The sequence below is a fragment of the Monodon monoceros genome, unplaced genomic scaffold, assembly GCF_005190385.1.
Source record: "Monodon monoceros isolate NGI ecotype Baffin Bay Population unplaced genomic scaffold, NGI_Narwhal_1 Super_Scaffold_18, whole genome shotgun sequence".
Lineage (NCBI taxonomy): Eukaryota > Metazoa > Chordata > Mammalia > Artiodactyla > Monodontidae > Monodon > Monodon monoceros.
Window position 1 is genome coordinate 142,949,042 of NW_021703774.1, and position 20,208 is coordinate 142,969,249.

Genomic DNA, 20,208 nt, shown 5'->3' on the forward strand with positions numbered 1-20,208 from the left:
CTGGTCCTCTGACAGGGGAAGTAAGCTGTAAACCGCTGAGCCCTAATGGGAGTTTCTGCTTGCATTTGCTCAAATGCCTGCTGCCACACGGCCCAAGGTTCAATGAAAGTATGCCCACCCATACTACCTGGCAGACCAGGAAGGACAGGATCAGGCACCTAAGCAGCAGCTCCTAAGAGCACACTGACTCTCCTTCCTGCCATCTTAACCTGAGAGGGAGGTGCCTGTTGGCAAAAGCAAGACTCTTCAGGAAGCAAATCATCAAGTACACATAACTACAACAGAGGACTCCAGAATGTACCTGCCCCTTGAGCTATGTGGCCCCCCTGGAGAGAGCCTTGTCAGCCTGGGAGCCATACCCATCCTTCAGATCTACTACCTGTCACAGAAAGCTATGGGACGTGGGAAGGGACGCCTGGTGCTTTAGGGGTGAGACTGACTGAGAGGAAACTTCTGAAGTACTAACAATGCTCCAAGGGATATTTTGCTCAGGAAGTCTAGCAACAGAAAAAAGCTTCCTCAGCAGGATGCTAAGCTGCACCAAACCAGACCACAGGGCCCAAGGTCAGGGAGAAAGCAGGGAATCACCCTGCAAGACCCCTTCATTTATTCAGTGACTACTGTCAGGGCACAATCCCACTCTCTTAGGAGAATCCCAGACCTCAAGGCCAAGGCCACAAAGGATTGGCTTTGGATGGCTAAGGAGGCAATTCTGATGACCTAATGTGGGGGGACCCAAAGGGAGGTACTACTGTCTAGCCCACACCCCATTACCTATTCACAATGCTGATGAGCTCCCGCAGTCGCTCCTCTCCTAGATGCCTATCTTCCTCACTGGCAGCTGCATCTCGACCCTTCAAAATTGGCAATTCAAAATGCTTCTTGAACTCCTGGGCAGTTCCTAAGCAAGGAGAAAAGGCATTAAGGAATATAGAAAAGTAATGACTTTCCCACTGCTAGTAACGGCAGACTACTTTGTCACAGACCAACCTTTTATTGAGAACAAAGCTGAACAAATTATAGGCAATTTCTGTTTGAATGGATCAGAGAGCTACCAAAGCAGCAAAGACTTGAAAGGCCAAATAATAAGATAGCAAGTAGATCAAAACCCAAATATATAACTAATTACATTAAATGTAAATGGACCAAATAATCCAATTGTCAAACTGGATTTTTTTTTTAACAGCCCACCTATATACTGCTTATAAGAGATGAAGTAGCATATACAATGAAGTACAAGACAGTCCTCAACTGGGACTTCCCTGGTGGTCCAGTGGTTAAGACTCCACACTTCCACTGCAGAGGGCACAGGTTGGGGAACTAAAATCCCACATGCCATGCAGCGCGGCCAAAACAACAAAATAAAAACAAACAAAAAACAGTCCTCAACTTATTATGATGGTTTGACTTATGAATTTTCGACTTTATGATTGTGTGGAAGCAATATGCATTCAGTAGAAACTATACTTCAAATTTTTAATTTTGATCTTTTCCCAGGCTAGCAATATGAAATACCATACTCTCTCTTGATATTGGGCAGCAACAGTGAGCCACAGCTCCCAGTCAGCCACGTGATCATGAGGGTTAACAACCAATATACTTATAACCATTCTATGCCCATACAATTATTCTGTTTTTCACTTACAGTACAGTATTCAATAAATTACATGAGATATTCAGCACTTTATTATAAAATAGGATTTGTGTTACCCACTGTAGGCTAATTTGAGTGTTCTGAGCACATTTCAGTTAGGCTAGGCTAAGTTATGATGTTTGACATTAAATGCTTTTTTTCCTTCAAGATGTATAATTATTTTATATGCCACATATCACTTTATATTTTATGATTTTTTTTTGGTTGGGATGCCCTGCCACATGGCATGCAGGATCTTAGTTCCCCGACAAGGGATCAAACCTGCACCCCTGCAGTAGAAGCGTGGAGTCTTAACCACTGGAACACCAGGGAAGTCCCTTAAATGCATTTTTGACTTAAAATATTTTCAACTTACAATGGGTTTAGTGGCATAGAACCCCATCATAAGTTGAGGAAGATCTGTACTGATACATGCTACAATATGGATGAACCTTCAAAACATTATGCTAAGTATAAGAAGCCAAATACAAAAGGTCCCATATTATATGATTCCATTTATAGAAAATATTCACAATCGGCAAGTCCACAGAGACAGAAAGCAGACTGGTAGTTGATAGGGGTTGGGGGTAAGTGAGGATAGGGAGCAACTGTTTAATGAGTATAGGGTTTTGTTTTGGCCAGGAATTTAAAAGGTCAGGTACCTCACAAAAGAGGATCTCCAAATGGCCAATGAACATATTAAAAGGTGTTCAACTTTTTTTTTTAAACAATCTTTTTTTTTAAAAAATATTATTTATTTATTTGGCTGCGCCGGATCTTAGCTGTGGCATGCAGGATCTTCGTTGCCACGTGCAGGATCTTTAGTTGCGGCACGTGGACTCTTTGCTGCTGCACACGTGTGGGATCTAGTTCCCTGACCAGGGATCGAACCCAGGTCCCCTGCACTCACTGGGAGCACAGAGTCTTAAACACTGGACCACCAGGGAAGGCCCAAAGATGTTTGAGTTTTATTCAACATTAAATAAATGCAATGAAATATCACTAAACACCCACCCAGAATGACTAAAACTTTTTTAAAAATGTGTTCTAAAGATAAATATTGGTGATGCTATAAAACAGAGGCCAGCATACTATAGCCATAGGCCAGCCACCTGTTTCTATAAATAGTTTTATTAGAACACATCCATGCTCATTCATTTACATTTTATGGCTGCTTTCATAGTGCAATAGCAGAGCTGAGTAGCTGTGACAGAGACAGTATGGCCTACGAGCCTAAAATAACTATCTAGCCTTTTTTTTGGCTATCTACCCTTTTAAGAAAAAATTTGCTGGCCCCTGATGTAGAGATACTGGAATTTTCATATACTGCCGGTACAATCACTCTGGAAAACTGGAGTATCTACTAGGGTTAAACACACGCATAACATATGACCCAGCAATTCCACTCTTACGACAGAGGAACGCATACTATGCTCAGGTAAAAAAAAGTACAAGGGCTTCCCTGGTGGCGCAGTGGTTGAGAGTCTGCCTGCCGATGCAGGGGACGCGGGTTCATGCCCCGGTCTGGGAAGATCCCACATGCCGCAGAGCAGCTAGGCCCGTGAGCCATGGCCGCTGAGCCTGCGCTCCGCAACGGGAGAGGCCACAACAGTGAGAGGCCCGCATACCGCAAAAAAAAAAAAAAAAAAAAATGTACAAGAATGTTCACAGGATCATTATTCAAAATAATAAAAAAACTGGAAACAATTCAATTGTCTATCAACAGTAGAACTAATAAATTCTGGTATATTCATAAAATGGAATAGTATACTAAAGTGAAAAACTACTGCTATAGGCAACAACATGGGTGAATCTCATACACATAATATTGAACAAAAGAATCCAGATGCAAAGGAAAATATGCTATATGATTCTTTAAAGTTCAAAAATGGGCACTAATAAACCCTTCCACAGATATATATGTGCAAGAACTGCCCAAGCTATGGTTGCCAGGGGCTGGGGGGAGTGGGAAATGGGGAGCTGCTGCTTAATGGGTAGAGTTTCACTTTTGCAAGATGAAAAAAGTTCTGGAGATGGTTGGTGGTGATGGTTGCACAACAATGTGAACGTACTTAATGACACTAAGTTGCACACTAAAAAATGGTTAAAAACCAAACTGCCCAATACAGAGTCTGCTCTGAGGCGAAAGCTCTTGTGAGGCAGCTAGGATGTGATGAGCAAAAATGCCTGGGGATAGTAGTTCCATCCCCAGCTCATAGAGACAATGCCCTGCGTAGCCCCTGCGACCTCTGCAGTGAAAAAAAAGACCAGAGTGGGCCTTGATGAGTAGCTCAGCAGAGCCAAGGTCTCCCAATGGCTTTGCTACTCCTTGATATGAGAAGTCTTCCTAGAAGAGTGCCTAGTGACCCACATATAACTAGTGGTCTCTCCTCTCTCTCCTCAGCTAGCGTTACAATCCCAAGGCTAAGGCAAGGCTCCTCTCCAGTATAGCAGACAAGGCCAAGATTCTTACCCAGGATTCCCGAATTAACAAAATGTACCAAGCTGAAATACTCAAGGAGATCATTCTGGATGGGAGTCCCGGAGATGAGGACCCGTCGGCTGGTGTTCAAGCTGTCCAGGGCCTGGTAAGTCTGATTCTCAGAGTTTTTGAGCCTGTGTCCCTGAAAGGAAATTAATTCTCACTTAGGCATGGGCACAATGTGGCCTCCCTAATAGTAGCAAAATCTTGTATAGACAGGCAAAGAGGAATCATGAGCATTACAGGTCCTGAGGCCTTGGGAACTGGGCAGGGGGCAGCAAAAGCAAGAGTTTACCCACTCTCTTGGGGAGAAATGCCAGGCTCAAGAGACAGACCTTCAGCTTCTAGACCAATGCTATATCCATAAAGCATGGATTCTCTATTTCTTCCCCTCCTCTTCCCTGCCCCAACCTCCAGAGCCATAGCAGCCTGCCTATCCTCTTCAGAGATCATTCAGACATGTTAGAGACCTGTACTTTCAGGGAATCCTCCCCCTGCACTAGCCCAACCATCCTATAACCTCCTGAGCCAGATGCCTTCTGTATTAGTCTCCAAGCTATCAGTGCTAAGGGGACTTGGTCCAGGCTCCTCCTCTCCTCTTTCCACAGAATCCAGCCAGCTCAGATATCTAAAGAAAGAGCCTCTCTCTGCCTCTCTTTGCATCTCTTCCCCTATCCCTATATCACCCACCCCAATACACACCTGTTACTTCCCTTTTAAGCCTTTTTCAACAAAATGGTAAAGGACCCTATCAACTTTCCTCTCTCCCAAAGAATCACACGGGCAAGGTCAGGCCTGCGCCTTTTCTACCCCCAGTCCCTTTCAGCCCCACACTGGGCAGGGCACGCAAAACACAACCACCTGTGAAAGAATGAACAAATAAGCCAGCCTTTCACAGTGCAATTAAACACAGACCCTCCACTGACTCTCCCATCTGTGGGATCAAGCCCAAGCTTGTTAGCTTAGTACTTCTCAATAAGGACCCAGCTGACTTCTGTGACACTCTCCACAGCTTGTCACAGTCCAGGAAACTATAACTCACCACTCCTAATGCTGGATTTCCTTAGGTCTCTTTGCCCATGCCATTCCTCTGCCCACAATTCTCTTCCACAGGCAAATTCCTCAAATGTCACCTCCTATGCAAAGCCTTCCTCAATGACCCCAGGCTGTTGGGGTCTCTCACCTCTGGCTCTTACGGCAATCTGTACATAACAGCTGTGCACTGAATCCTTTTAATGTGCCAGGCACTATACTAAGCACTTTACCTATATTCTCTTCTATAATCCAGATAACGATCAGATGAGAGGAAATTACAATACCCTTTTAGAGAAAATGAGGTTCAGAGAGGTGCACAGTTATCCAAAATCATGCTGGTATCAAGTAGCAGAGCTGAGATTTGAACTCAGGTGTGTGAGATTCTGAAGTCCGGGCACTATACTACTCTGCCTCTCATCTACTGCTATATACACTAATCACATTCGATTGTACTTTATCTCCTCACCAAGGCAGGAACTTTTAAAGGCAGAGACCATGTCAGATTTGCCTTTGTAACAGTGCACGGGACAGAGCCCCACACAGAACACTGCTCAGCGAATGCTTGCTGAAGAATGAATGAATAAGCAACATTGCTACTGAAGAATTAGAAAGACACCCATAGAATTTTAATTAAAAAAAAAAAAGACTGGATGTTGTATACCTAAAATGAAAACATTGTATGTCAATTATATGTTTTAAAAAAAAATTTTAAAGACATCCTAAACAAAGAAACTTAAAAGTGACTGGAGGATCCAAGCAACAGCCCTGAAACAAAAGGCTGACACTTCTGAGCTGAAGAGGGAAATAAGACCTGAAACTTGTGAAGAAATTACCCAAAAGGCCCTGGGGAAATGGGCATGCATTGGATCCCTCTAAACAATTGGATCCCTCTAAACAATTGGATCCCTCTAAACTGAAGCTCCCTGATGGCTGGCAATCATGAGATCCCCAGGGCCTGACACAAAACAGGTACTTAATAACTCAATTAATGAACTGAACTGATGCACTACCCCTGTGGGTCTCTGTGAAAGGGAAAGCCAACCCCAGCTCCCATGGGACCTTCCTGGCTCCAGACCTGGCTCCTGCCACCATCGGCCACAGATTTAAAACCCAAATGCTGGCATCTCAGCAAATCAAATGTTTGGCCAGATGAAAAGTTGTCAGAGTTCTTATTTATAAGCTGCTGCTAAACTTCTGTTCTGGCAGAATTCTCAGCTTATCCTTTTAAAAGCAAAAAATGACACCAAGATTAAATACCGCCACTTGTCTCTCTGAAACATGAGCCCCATGAGTAGATTCTTGTTTTTACTGCATTTCCCAGCATCTGACTTGCTTTGTGTTCTAGCACTTGTAAAGGAACATACATGGGTCCAGATGAGGCATACAGGGACAAGTCCTTCCATAACCAAGCCAAGCTTCTCCCTACACCAAGCTTTGGTTACAACCAAGGCATTGAGAGAAAGAGCCAGGACTTAAAATCTCAGACCTGGATCCAGCACTTCTCTGAGTTTCAGTCTCCTCATCTCCAAAACTGAGATGATGACAACGATGATGACGTCAATCCCTCCCCTGTTCATACACCTTACAAAATGCTTCCCTATATCCTCTTTCTTGATCTGTATCATGTCCCTTTCAGGTAGACCATGTGCTATCTACTCTATAGTCTCAGAGCAGTCTCATCTGCAGTCATGCTTACAAGTGGCAAAGCCAACGCTGATCCCAAGTGTTCTGACTTGCCCTGTCTAACTCAGATTACAATGTGGATCAAGATTCTGTACAGTTATTATGCTATTATTGTGTTATTATTTCTGTGTTCCAGAGAAAAGCATCAGCTGGGAGGAAGCTGGGAACATGAAAGCCTGGGGCAGAACCTTCTCTTTCCCAGATCCAAACAGGACAAACTTCTAGAGTAGGCTGACTATCTTTCAGGACTTTGGCTTCCTCAGGTCTCTGACAATTAACACACTGCTGACAAATAAAAAGTAGAAAAAAAAGAAAAAAACCATAAATAAATAAAAGGTAGAAGAGCAGAAGGGAGGGCCAGGACCCTGCAGTGTGGCAAGAGGCAGCCTGGTCCCTCATATGCCAGTCAGCTCAGAAAACAGGAGAGAATGAGGAAGAAACGAAACACTATAGAGCAGAAGAAAATCTAGATGCCGCCCAGTCCTCAAGGGCTCAACAGCCTGCCTTCCCTTCCCTTCCCCAATGCCCTGGCTTCTAGACCAGGCTCCTGGCACCGTCCCCCTCCATGGTGATGAAGCAAATGCCAGGGTCCTGGACAGTGGCCACGTGCATACCCCATCTCAATCTGCTAAATCTCTTACTCCTACCAAGAAATGGCCCATCAGGGTATCAGAAGTTTGCAGACATGCCAGACTCTTCATAAGGACAAAAGCTCAACTGGGAAACAGCTCACTACTAGCAAGCAAACGTGGGTACTTTGGTACCCCAAAGTAAGCTTTTCTTCTCTGTCCTCTCCCCAAACCCTCAGATACAGGGTAATCTATAGTCCCCAGAGCACAGTCAAGCCTGCCAATCAGTTGACAGATGGGGCCAAGTCTTTCAGCCACCTCTCCACTAAAGCCCCAGGGGTGTGCAAAGTGACCTTACTTTCCCCAAGATGTAAACAATGGCAGCAGGCTCAGGGTAGTCAAGTCCCCTAAAAACGTGGGAAATTCTTTATACTGGGAAGCTCCCAGCCACCCTCACTCCTTTCCAAGTAGTTGCATCCCTACCACCCTTCATGTACAGTGTTGGAAAAGGCCAGAGAGTAACAGCTGACGTATTTTCCTTAGTCCCAGAGAGTCAACACAGACTCACAAGGTGTATGGACTATCCACACTGGACTTTCCTATCTCCGTGCTTCTGTTCACGAGTCCTCTCAGCCTAGAATAAAAACCAAAGCTGAGGGGACTGCCTTGGTGGTCCAGTGGTAAAGAATCCACCTTCCAATGCAGGGGACGTGCGTTGGATTCTTGGTCGGGGAACTAGGTTCCCAAAAGCCGCAGGGCAGATAGGCCCGCACACCACTACTACTGAGCTCACGCACCTCAACTAGAGAGCCTGCGTGCCGCAAACTACATAGCCCACGCACTCTGGAACCTTCATGCCACAACTAGAGGAGAGAAAACCTGCAGGCCACAATTAGAGAGAAGCCCACACGCCACAACGAAAGGTCCTACATGCCTCAATGAAGATCCTGCGTGCTGCAACCAAGACCCAACGCAGCCAAAAAAAAATTAATTAATTAAATAAATAAGTACATAGTACATAAAAAAAAAATTAAGGGACTTCCCTGGTGGCACAGTGGTTAAGAATCTGCCTGCCGATGCAAGGGACACAGGTTCGAGCCCTGGTCCGGGAAGATCCCATGTGCCACGGAGCAACTAAGCCCATGAGCCACAACTACTGAGCCTGTGCTCTAGAGCCCGCGAGCCACAACTACTGAGCCCGTGTGCTGCAACTACTGAAGCCCGCACACCTAGAGCCTGTGCTCAACAAGAGAAGCCACCGCAAGTAGAAGCCTGCGCGCCGCAACAAAGAGTAGCCCCCACTCACCACAGCTAGAGAAAGCCCACGCACAGCAACGAAGATCCTACGCAGCCAATAAATGAATGAATGAATGAATGAATGATATAAATAAAAAAATAAAAGGCCCTGCATGAGATAGATAGATAGACAGACAGATAAGAAACTTCCCTGGCGGTCCAGTGGTTAAGACTCTGCGCTTCCACTACAGTGGGCATGGGTTCGATCCCTGGTCAGGGAACTAGATCCCACATGCCATGTGGCACACCCAAAAAATAAAACAGAATTTAAAATAATTATTTTTAAAGGTGAATTATTTAAAAAAACAAACAGCAACAACAGAAAACAAAAAAACACCCAGAGCTGACAGGTACCAAGGTCTCATGACATACCAGGCACTGTGATAAAAGCTTTCCTTCACTTAATGCTCACAATAATCCCATAAGGCAGATATTATCACCCATTTTATTGACACAGAAAAAGAGGCTTGGGTGGTTAAGTAACTTACCACTTACTCTGATAAGTGGCAGAGCCAGGATTTGAACAAAGATCTCTCTGACCCTAGAACCTATTCCCCTAAACACTGTACCATGTCTCTCCACCCATCCAAATCCCTCCCACCCTTCAAAGTCCTTTGGTCTAGGAAAACTGTCTAGAGGCAACAAAACCAATCAGCCCACAGCACCTCACTCTCCTTGGCATTCCAAGCTCTGCTTAACCCCTCTTTCGGCAAATTGGTACCACGGGCTCTCCCTCCCATTTGCCTCCTCCAAGGCAGTATGTTCTGTCCTCTGCATCCCCCAGTAACTGGCACAGCCCTTGGATGGCAGTTCTCAGTGAGAAGACATCGACAGACTTTCTCTTACCACCCAGACAGCTGAGCGTCAAGTACCTCATCACATATGACCAGTCCAACACTCCCTCTCCGGAGGACTCCGACATGAAGGCGGAAAGTCTCATAGGAAATGATGAGGATGGGAGAAGGCACTCTGGCTCCACGCTGGTTCATAAATCCTTCTACAACAAAAAAGGTGTCAAGGGAACAAATCTGAGAATATCATAAAGAAAAAGCCAGTTTGATGATTCTTTAATTTAGCCTGGAAATAACTATTTCAACTCTTTCCATAGGAATTCTACTTTCTGTCACCCCTCCTCCCTGCCCTCACCCCTGGCCATCAGTGAGGATACACTTAAGACAGGAGCAGGTTGTATGGAGGGGTGCGGCCATGTTTGTTAAGGCTCCTACCCAGCTTTTGGTCTATCTCGTCCTTAGAGCCTCCGTCGATGGCTAGAGGTTGGATCCTCCCTCCAAGCCATTTCCCAACTTCATTGTACCAGTTCTTCACTAGGCTGGAGGGCGACACCACCACTGCCTTGTCAATTTCTGGCTTGCACTCTGGACTCTGGCGCAAAAGCGTCCACATCAATGTGATGCATTGCAGCGTCTTGCCCAGGCCCATCTCATCAGCCATGATGCAGCCATGGCTACCAGGGATGCGCCGACTGGTGACACACTCCCACAGGAACTTCACTCCCTGGGGAATAACAGCGCTCAGCCCACTTTGGCATCCACACTGCTGCTGCCCCAGGGATGACAGCCCCTCAGGTGCAGCCCCTACCCTAGCCCAAACTCACCCCCCCACCCCCCATTTACCTCTCTCTGATGAGGCCTCAAGACCTTACTGAGAATAGGATCAACGACCACATGGACAGGGAGTTTTTCCCTGAGAAAACACAACAAAGAAAACACGGAGCTCAGCCACGGGCAAGGCCACACCCTCAGAAAGTTGTGTCCTGTTGATTCAGAGGCAGCTGCCTAAGAGAGGACTTCCTTGGCCTGGTGCAATCAAACCATAGCAAATTCCTCTCCAGGGTGAGAAAGTTAGGAGATGGAGATGGGTTCCCTATGTCATCACCTTAACCTTCCCTGTGCCCCTGAGTGAGCCCGGTAGGAATGGATGAGGAAACCCCACCAACTGGACATGTCCACATGTTCTTCCCCAGGCACTCTCCTTCCCCACCTACTCACTCTGGATGGTACAGTAGTCATGACAGCACTCTGAAAACATATGCAGGTCCCAAGGTGAAATCACACCAAAATGCTCTCTGCCCTCCAGGTTTGTGCACTTATAGGACCAGAACTGCTCAAGAAATACCAGTGCACATACTTGTCAAGCTTCAGCTGGTCGTGGGCGCTCAGCAAGGGAGGCTCGTACAGAACCAAGGCACCTTCTTCCAGAGGGTCATGGAGGGCCCGGCGGACCCCAGCCCTTTTGAGGCCCAATGCCCGAAAGCCCAGAGGACCTAGAAACCAACAATTTGTCACCTAAGCCTCTAAGTTGAGGAGCTCCAGCAGGCCCAGCTCAAATGCCTATCCTTCACATAAACTTTCCTAAGCTTCCATATGACCCCCTCTCCCAAAAACCTCTCCAAAAGCAGTTTGGGCACCTATGCCTGACCATTACCCCAGTCTGCCTCAGATCAGAGTTTTCTCCATATGACTTCTCCCATTCAACTACAAACTTCTGGAGGGCCAAGTCTCGTTCATCTTAGATCAAATCAATCCTGGAAAGGTCTGAAACCCTAAAGGGGCCTTTCAAGACTGAGAGGTCTTGAGAGTTCGCCTCCTCCCTCTCAGCCCCCAGTTTTAGCACAATTCTATGCCCTACATAAGGCAGGGGGAAACCCTATAGAACCTAGGCCTCTGACAGAGTCAACCTCATAAAGGAAATGCTACTGAACTCACTTGGACTGAATATAGCCTGGGTCCATCAGCCACCCTGGCCCACCAGGAGCTTCCTGAACACTGACATATCCCCACCAAGAAGATGAGGGGCAGTTAGTCTTGGTAGCCTTTGCCGAAGCTGTCAAACACAGACTTTACGCAGGCCCCGGGAAGGTCACCCCATACATAGTCACCACTGGACTGGCATCTTTAATTCCAAGGTAAGCTGTACTTACAAAAGCAGAGGTTTTAATCTATTCAGGCATATTCACACGTGACTAATTTAAGAAATAGAAAAGTCTCCATTTTTACCTTGATAATTTGGAATGGGGATTTTGAAAGGCTTTGACAAAATGCTTCGAATAAATGCTTCCTAAAAAGAGAAGAAACAGGGATTCAGGACTGATTGGAGATGTTATGGGATAATATTTTTACAAATGCAGTCTAAAATGCCTGTTTAAGCATCGTAATACATTCAGAGCATTGGATTTTGATTATGTTTCAGTCAGATGCATCTAGAACAGAAGGAGGTGTGCTCCATATTAAATTAGGTTTGGTACAATGGCTTTTACCTTTGAGGCTTTGCATAAGGTTCCACAAATCCCCAGGGACAAGAGTGTGCCGAAGCAAATACCTAGCCTTGGTCAACCACAAGGCTCAGAGCCTTTAGCTCAGGAAAGACCATGCCAAGTAAGGACACCTAACTATTCCCTAGGCTGCAGCGCCTTAAGAAGAAAGCACCACAAACTCACCCAATCCCAGTACTAACAGAACTCCAATGTCTGGATTCAACCACTGTCCTACAGGGTTATATCTTTCCAAGCATAGCGCACATTTCCTTTTTTGTCATATCAGTTCTGCCTACTGCATCCAATTCCCATATCAACTCTCACATCAGCCTCCTTGGGAACTAAACAGTCCTTCAAAGAGTAGTGGTAGCAGGAGTAAAAGGAGTGGTAGTACTAGTAAAATAATGTTGACAACAACAGCAAAAGTGACAACAATAATGATGATTAACAATGTATGCCAGATGCGGTGCTAAGCCCTCGCATTCATGTTACCATTTAATCCTCATTAACAGTCCTATGAGGTCCACATATTACTGGCATCCCCATTTTACAGATGAGCAAATTGAGGCTGAGTGGTTTCCCAAGTCACACAGCCATGACATTTGCAGGACTTTCCTGATTCCAGGCCCTTACTTGTAACTACTGGGCAATATGGCTTCCTAATCCAACCTGTTTGAGTATAGCCATGTGGATCAGCCCAGAGTCAGCAGCTTCCTGCCATGGGAAGGCACAAGAGAGGGAAAAACATGAGAAAGAGGACATGAGAGAGAGGGGAAGCCAATCACCAAGAAAAAGCAAGGGACAAGGGTGACAGGAAGTCTCTGTGCCATCACTTCGGCCTGGAATCAGCACTGGGCTACGGGGCTGGGGCAGGAGGAGGCAGGGGAGTCCGCAGTGCCAGCTCCTGAGCTAACTGAAAACTCCCATCAAAGTTCTGATCTATATGCACCTGAGCCCTCAGGGAATTACGATAGACTGTAAACCTCAACAAAATAAGAGCTAGAACCCAAGAGAGCAAGGCGAAAACAAGAGCAGAAACCCTAAAGGTAGTCTTAGTGGAATACATTAGTGCAAAAAGAAGTAATGAAAAGTACTCCCTTCTAGCAATAAGGTATTTTAATAGGGAAAAAAGCAAACCTGTCTTGCCCTGAAATTCTTACCTTTTTAATTCTGACTCACTTCTATACAGATTATAAATTAAATTCTAGAAACTCAATGTAGTTTAAATAGGAAAAATGTAATGAATATATTTGGCAATCTACTGGAAGATAGAAAAGGAACGTGGAGAACTGAACTTCATCACCACACTAAATAACACGACAAGCCCAGGGTTGGAGAAAGGCCCAAATTCTTTATTTGCGTGTTTCTTTGCAGCTGAATAAAATCTTTTGACTATGTTTAATTACCATAGCAATGATGAGAAACTCATATATAGTACATGCTAACAAAAAGCTACCTTTAAGTCAAAGGAGAGGAAAAGGAAGGAAATGGACTCTAATTTCTTTCCTAACTTGGCGTCAATTCTACTTTTAATTCTGAAACTATTATTTTCAAGACTGTCAATATAAGAGGCTAGTATTGAAGCTCTAAGTAGCCAAGAATTTATGCTCCAAATTTAAAAAGACTTTCAGTAAAACCCAGGAGCACAAGTTCTGCAGGTAGAAGTGCAGGCTTGTGCAACTACTGTGGAAGAAGGTGAGGACCCATGGCCAAAAACATCTGAGGGCAGAGCCTGCAAGACTTGCAATGGCCAGCCTCCAAGAATCTGGTCTGGTAGTACTCACTAGACTCTGACAGAGGCAGAGGAGAAAGCATGCTCTCACTTTATTTAGTTACTGAAAATTCATACCACCCTTTCCTTCTGATGATAGAAGAGGGAGAAGAACATCCCTCCTCCCCCGCAAGGTCAAAGCTTCCCTCTTCCACAGAGAGTCACTCTATCAGGTCTGCCTGATCTCTCCTGTTGTCTCAACCTCTTCTTCTCTACTAGCTCTTTCTCACCAGCATTTAAAACATGCTTAACCCCAATAAAGATGTTAAAAAAAAAAAAACATGCTTAACTCTTTCCTATCTCAAAAACAAAATGTCCTTTGACTTCTTATCTCCTCCCCTTCAAACTTCTAGAAAGAGTAGTCTGTCTCCCCTTCCTTATCTCTCACTCCTCCTATCTTCTGCCCCTTCCACTCTTCTGAAGTGATTCTGGCCAAGGTCACCAATGGCCTACAAGACCTTAACTCCAAGGGATATGTTTCTACCCTATCTTACCAGACAAAGCTGGCCACTCCTTCCTCTCAAAGATTCTCTGCTTTTGACTACACCACTCTCCCAGTATTTTGCCTTTCTGGGACCTCATGCTCAGTGCCCTAGTGCACTCTTCTTCCTCTGCCCAATCCCTTTAAAAGTCAGTGTTCCTCAGGGCTCAGCCCTAAGCTCTTCTAACTGTACATTCACATGGACACTCCAATACACTTTGTAGGTGTCAAACAAACTCTATGCCAATCACCCCAAATCTATTTCCAGTCCATAACTCCCTCCTAGGTACCACACCCACATCTGCAAACCCAGACATCCTACAGGACTTAAAATTGATTGTGTCTAAGGCTAAAGTCTTCATCTTCAGAGCTGCACTGACTTTTGTGGTCCTGAAGCATTTTTGCCTTTGGGGACCCTTCCTCCACAGCTTTCAAACAGGCTGTGCCCTCTATCTAGAAAACTTCCTGTTCTCTTCACCTGGCAAACTCCTCGCATCCTTCAGAACTCAACCTAATCAGCATGTCCCTCAGATTCGGGTCTCCACCAGCCTCCAGACTGTTAGGCCCCCTGTTTGCATACACCCACCACATCCGCACTTATGTCATATAGTTCTATAGGACAACAAAATGAATCTGGAATGAAAACAGTCCCGAAGGACTACACACCACTTTTTAAAGCTCAAGAAAATGATTAAACAATGTATTACTTACTGAATTATATATATATGGTAAAACTATCACAAAAAGCAAGGGATGACGCATATAATTCAGGATAGTGGCTACCTCTGGGAATGAGAAAAGGGATTATGAATTTGATGATGTTCTAGTCCCGGATGGGGGGTTCACAGGTGTTTGTTTTATATTTTATATACATTATACATATATGTTTTTGTATTCATCAAATACTATGTAAAAATGTTTTTAAGTGTTTGCTGAATGCACAAATAACTAACCTCCACTACACATTCCCATCAACATACTCCCATTTTTCCTTCAAAATGTCCCTGTAAAGGAAAAACACGATCCTGTGTCTCCTCTACTCTCAATACTACACTTCTTCTGACACCAGATGTGTGGGTTTTCCATACATGAAGCAAATCTTCGGCTCCATGTAGGTGCCCTACAACTTAATTCCAAACCTATCTTCCAGGAGAAAGCATCAGATCCTAAAAGGGTTTAGTCCCCCGTGACTGCCTTCCCCAGTGCTTCAGATGCAAATCTCAAGTCCAGGTGGTTACCTGTGCTTCTGACCACAAGCTATAAATCAAATGTTCCCACAACCACCTCCTTGGGTTCGATTAATTCGCTAGGTGGCTCACAGAACTCAGATAGTTTACTTACTAGATTACTGATTTATCACAAAGGATAGTAAAAGATATGAATGAATAGCCAGATGAAGAGACACACAGAAGGAGGTCTGGAAGGGTGGTGAGCACAGAAACTTCTGTCCCAGGGGAGTTTCGGGTGTGCCCCTTCCCGACTTCCAGCTCACCAAGTCAACAACCAGGAAGTTCTCCAAACCCTCCCATACCTTTTGGGTATGTAAAGAGTAGGACCGATTAAACATTGGCCATTGGTGGTTTGGTTCCCCTGGCAACCAGCCCCAAAGTTAAGTGCTTTACAAAGTCATCTCATTAGCAAATTCAGGTGTGGCTGAAAGGGGTTTGTTAGGAATAACAGAAGACACTTTTATCACTCTTATCACAATCCAAGGGTTTTTGGAGATCGGTGTCACTCTGTCCCTCAGAAAGTTTGGAGGAAAAAGCTTTGGATGGAGCTAGGCAGATCTGACAACTCTGTAACTTTGAGCAAATTACTTAACTTCTCTGAGACTCAGCTTCCTCATCTTAAAAAATGAGAGTTACATGAAATAATGCACAGAACCTGCCACTTGATGATTACCTTTGATTTTACTAGAGGATACACGTGAAAGCTGTAGGACTCTGGTACTTCTTAGAAGCCATATGCAGAGTCAGAGACAGTTCTCTGACAGGTTCCAACACCCTGCCATAGCCTTCACTCTCCTGCACCCTCTTGTCCTCAGCAACCTGAGCCACCTGAGATCTGGTGCCCAAGTAAATATAAACAAGGGGAATTCCAAGTCAGGCACACAATCTCTAAGGAAAGAGGTCAGGCCTTTTCCAGGTCCCAGAAGCTGTGGGCAGGCCCAAAGTCCCCACTAAAGCATCTGCTGGCTACTGTGTGAGGACCGAGGGAGCCTCCCTAGACAAAAGAGGGCACACAAAGACATTGGCAGGTTGCAGTTAGGGCTTACATGTTGACTGCTGTCCAGACATGGTGGTCGATTCGTTAGGTGAGTCAAAGGTTTCCGAAAAGGAGACAGAAAACACTCCTGGCTCTGGGTCTCACTGCTGGATTTCCGTTTCTTAGGAGTCTAGGAGAGAGAATTGGGGAAGGTGAAGTCTGGAAGATATAGAGTTCACCACAACGGCAACTAACATTTAAAATGCTTAAGTGCCAAGCACTGTGCTAAACTCTTCACATGTACAATATTATCGTGTATCATCTTCACAGTAATCCTAAAATACACGTTTATATCCTGATTTAACAGGTGAGAAAACTGGAGCTTAATGAGGTTAAAGAACTTGCCTAATCTGAAGGGCACTAGTAGAGGTAAATGAAGTGGGCCTGTGAAGGGCAAGTCCATCAGTAGCACAGAGTCATGCTGCCCGCAAATCTTCACTCTAAAAGCCCCAAGGAATACTGAGTGACCCTTTGCTTCCCTCCCTGAGTTTACCAACGGAGGGCAAGAGTTCAGCTGCTCCCAACTCCCAGGCCGCTGAGACCACTCTCAACCAGCCACACCATAGCAGTGAGAACACCAGCACTGAAAGCATTTTCTGAAGCAACCAGTAGCAGACAGCACCAAGTTCTGCCCCAAGTTCAAGTCTGAGACCCATGTAAGTGGCAAGGGGCAGCCAATGTGTCTCCCTCACAGGTAGAGGAGCCGCCTGCACACCAGCAGTACAAATACAGAGTAAGCCCCACTGAGCCATCAGGCAAGAACCCACTTGCACCAGGTTGCCAAGGTATGTGAAGCTAAGGCATACCTGAAACAGAAACACCAGGCCACTTCCGCTCTCTCTACAGGCTTTTACTCACTCACTAACCCCGCCCAAAAATGCCTTTGAGAAGTTCCTTGGCTAATCTCTTCCTCCAAAGTTCCAGTGGCCAAACACTGCTTCTTGGATTGCTCTCTGAAATACATACTACATCTTCCTACTGATTTTGGTTACACAGGTCCTGCCCACAGCCAGCCCCAGAAAGCCTCCAAGGCAGAGCCCAGTCCAAAGTCGAACATAGTGCCCTTGAGTATTTGCAGGGACTGGCGGGGCATTACCCCTCCAATCTAGGCCCAAGGGAGCTCAGACTCTAAGGTAGGCCCACTACACTCTACTGTTCTGTGACATTGGGCAGGTGACAAAGAGCAAAAGAGCGGGCTGCTAGTTGCTGTTGGGGAACCCCCTTTTTTTTCCCAAGGGAGCCAAAAGCCCAACCCAATCAGCTCTCTGCTTTGGAATGCCCCTTCCTAACCAGGAAGATTGAGGCATATTAGCTTCTAATGAGCACCTTGAGAACAAAGATTTTATTTATGTGGTTCAATGCCTGACACATAGTAAGCACTCATTGAAGTTTACTGAAAGAGGCTTCTGGAGGTGACGGGGTTCACTCCATGTAACCCCAGAAACCAGGTCTAGGGTTCCTTTCTGCCTCAACAGCCTGCACCCCCACCTTCCCTATCCCCTTGAGGTCAGAGGACTCACCACTGCTTCAGGCCGCCAGTCTTCCTCATCACAGGGTCCGCCTTCCGGTTTTCTCTTGGCCAGCTGACTGGGAGCTAAGCTCCTCCTCTGTAAGGAGAGGACGGAAAGTGAGCCCATCAGACACCGCCATAGGGCTAGCCACAGCCTCCCCTAGGCCCATATTTACCATTCTGGGCCCAGGAACATAAAATGTCAAGTACCCATCAGCCAAAGGTCAAAGGCACCCAACAGCTGAGAACGCAGAACCAGCCTGGTAAAGAGCGGGCTGCTACATTACTGAGAGCATGGGCTAATTAAAGAGGGAGCATGGATGGAGGGATTACAGCCAGGGGCTGAGGTTTGGGCCCAAACTGTGAAAGTGTCGGTCTCCAGTTAGCTGAGGCAGCCGAGGCGGAAGAGAAGGCCAAAAAGGAAATACCCAAGCAGAAATGAGTAGAGGTCTGGGATGGGGCAAAGAGGCAAGGTAGGCTGCCAGACTGAGCAGAGTGGAGTCGAGATAATGTTCCCAGGTGGACGTGAAGGCAGAGGGTAGCTGCGGGGTGGAAAGGGTAATCACAGGCCAGGAGAGAGGCTACAGCGGTGAAAATTCGACGCCTGGGGAGGGCGAGTCCGGAGGAGTGCGGATGCCGGACTGAGGGAGGCCGAGCAGGGGTCCAGGCAGGACAAGTAGAAGACCCGGCCTTAGGAGGGTAATCCCAGGCGAGGCTGGAAAGAGCGGCAAGGCTGCTCAATCCCAATCACTCCCCCTCAACCTTCCTCTTCCCAAAGCGCGCGTTAACAGCCGCCAGGACTCCCAGGTCCCGCCAGGCCCGGTCAATCGAACCTCCCGCGGTGCCGCCACCGCACCATCCATTGGCTGCGTTCGATGACTTCGGCGCTCGCGACCCAAGGACGGGGGCAGGCCTAGCGCTGTGGTCGCTGAGAGGCCTGGACTCTGGAGCTGGGTAGGCTAAACGGACGAGCGAGGAGGAGGGACTTAAGCGATAGGGCGGGGCCTGCAGTGGCGGGAGCCGTTGGGCGAAGTGGGAGGGGCGAGCGCGCCCGCCGGGTTTTTGCACCCGCGGGCAGGACTCCGGCTCCGGTCCACTGCCGTTTGCGGGAGGCCGGGGAGCTGCCCGGACGGCAGCTGAAGTGACAGTTTACCTCCGACGGGGCCGCGGAGGACCTGCCCCCGTGTGCGGAAGGCTGAGAAGGGCGGCACGTGTGTGTGTGTGTGTGTGTGTGTGTGTGTGTGTGTGTGTGTGTGTGTTTGTGCCGAACCTGGAGAGGAGGTCGAGGTTGGAGTCAGATGTCGCTTAGCCCGGCCCTCTCCTTCCCACCTCCACCGCCGGGGGTGGAGGGAGTTCTTCCTCCTGGACTCCCTACCACGTGGTCGGCTAAGGCAGTGAAAGCCCCCAGGGGACGTGAACTTAAGGTCTGGGGTGTCTTGGGGGAAGCTACCTTCCTTTCCTAGGGAAAACCGTGTTGGTGGTAGTGTGGTTTCGGAGTCAGGCCTAATCCTATACACTCAGTCTACCTGTAGACTCAGTCTCTCAAAACGTCAATTACTTCATACCGAAAATTTACATTATATTAGTACTTTGGCTATTCTGAGAATTAAATTAATGTGCTTAAAATTCTCAGTATAATGCCAGGCACAACCCAGGTGCTCACTAATAATAGTAAGGGTATACGCGTAGCATTTACTGCCAGGCACTTCTAAGCTTCTTAGTTATAATAATTCATTTAATGCTCACAACGGTAAGGTAGGTTTATTATTGTCCCTGTGGACTAAAAATCATTCACAACCAAAAAGTTGAGAGTTGTTTTATTTGGCAGGAATTTTTAGGACTTCAAGCCCAGGAGGCAGCATCTCAAGGAACCCTGAAAGAACTGCTCTGAGGAGGCGAGGGGGGAGCTAGGATATATAGGAGTTTTGCAACAAAGGGCAGGTAGTGTGGAACATCAAAAGATTACTAATTAAAGAAAACCAGAAATCGCATGTTAAGGAATTTAACGCTTTTCTATGTATGGGAAGATGTAAGATTCTGGGCTCAATGAAATCATTCCTTTGATATGAACCTTAGCTATCTGGGGCCAGTACCCTGTGCTTTCACATCCTGAGTTTCCTCAGGGCTCACCTTAGGGAGTGGCTGCAGTCTGAAGGCTGCTAGATGGCAGGTATTCTTTGTTTCCTTCCTGAGTTCCCTCAGGGCTCAC

The 20,208-nt window shown here is 46.4% G+C and overlaps 1 protein-coding gene across 2 annotated transcripts in view; it reads right to left on the minus strand.

Moving 5' to 3' along the window:
* The window catches only part of RAD54L (RAD54 like), a 25,577-nt gene extending 6,828 nt beyond the window's left edge, over positions 1-18,749 (minus strand). For both annotated transcript variants that reach the window (XR_003794430.1, XM_029228538.1), the window contains exons 1-10: positions 18,176-18,749; positions 18,010-18,096; positions 16,500-16,619; positions 11,716-11,776; positions 10,847-10,982; positions 10,333-10,402; positions 9,925-10,213; positions 9,571-9,695; positions 4,107-4,257; positions 775-901 (exon numbers count right to left, since the gene is read on the minus strand). Coding sequence is in view for 1 of the 2 variants with exons in the window: in XM_029228538.1 (XP_029084371.1) it covers positions 775-901; positions 4,107-4,257; positions 9,571-9,695; positions 9,925-10,213; positions 10,333-10,402; positions 10,847-10,982; positions 11,716-11,776; positions 16,500-16,619; positions 18,010-18,096; positions 18,176-18,178 (1,169 nt within the window). In the remaining variant the exon portion in view is untranslated. The remainder of the gene's footprint in view (positions 1-774; positions 902-4,106; positions 4,258-9,570; positions 9,696-9,924; positions 10,214-10,332; positions 10,403-10,846; positions 10,983-11,715; positions 11,777-16,499; positions 16,620-18,009; positions 18,097-18,175) is intronic.
* Positions 18,750-20,208: the final 1,459 nt, after the last annotated feature.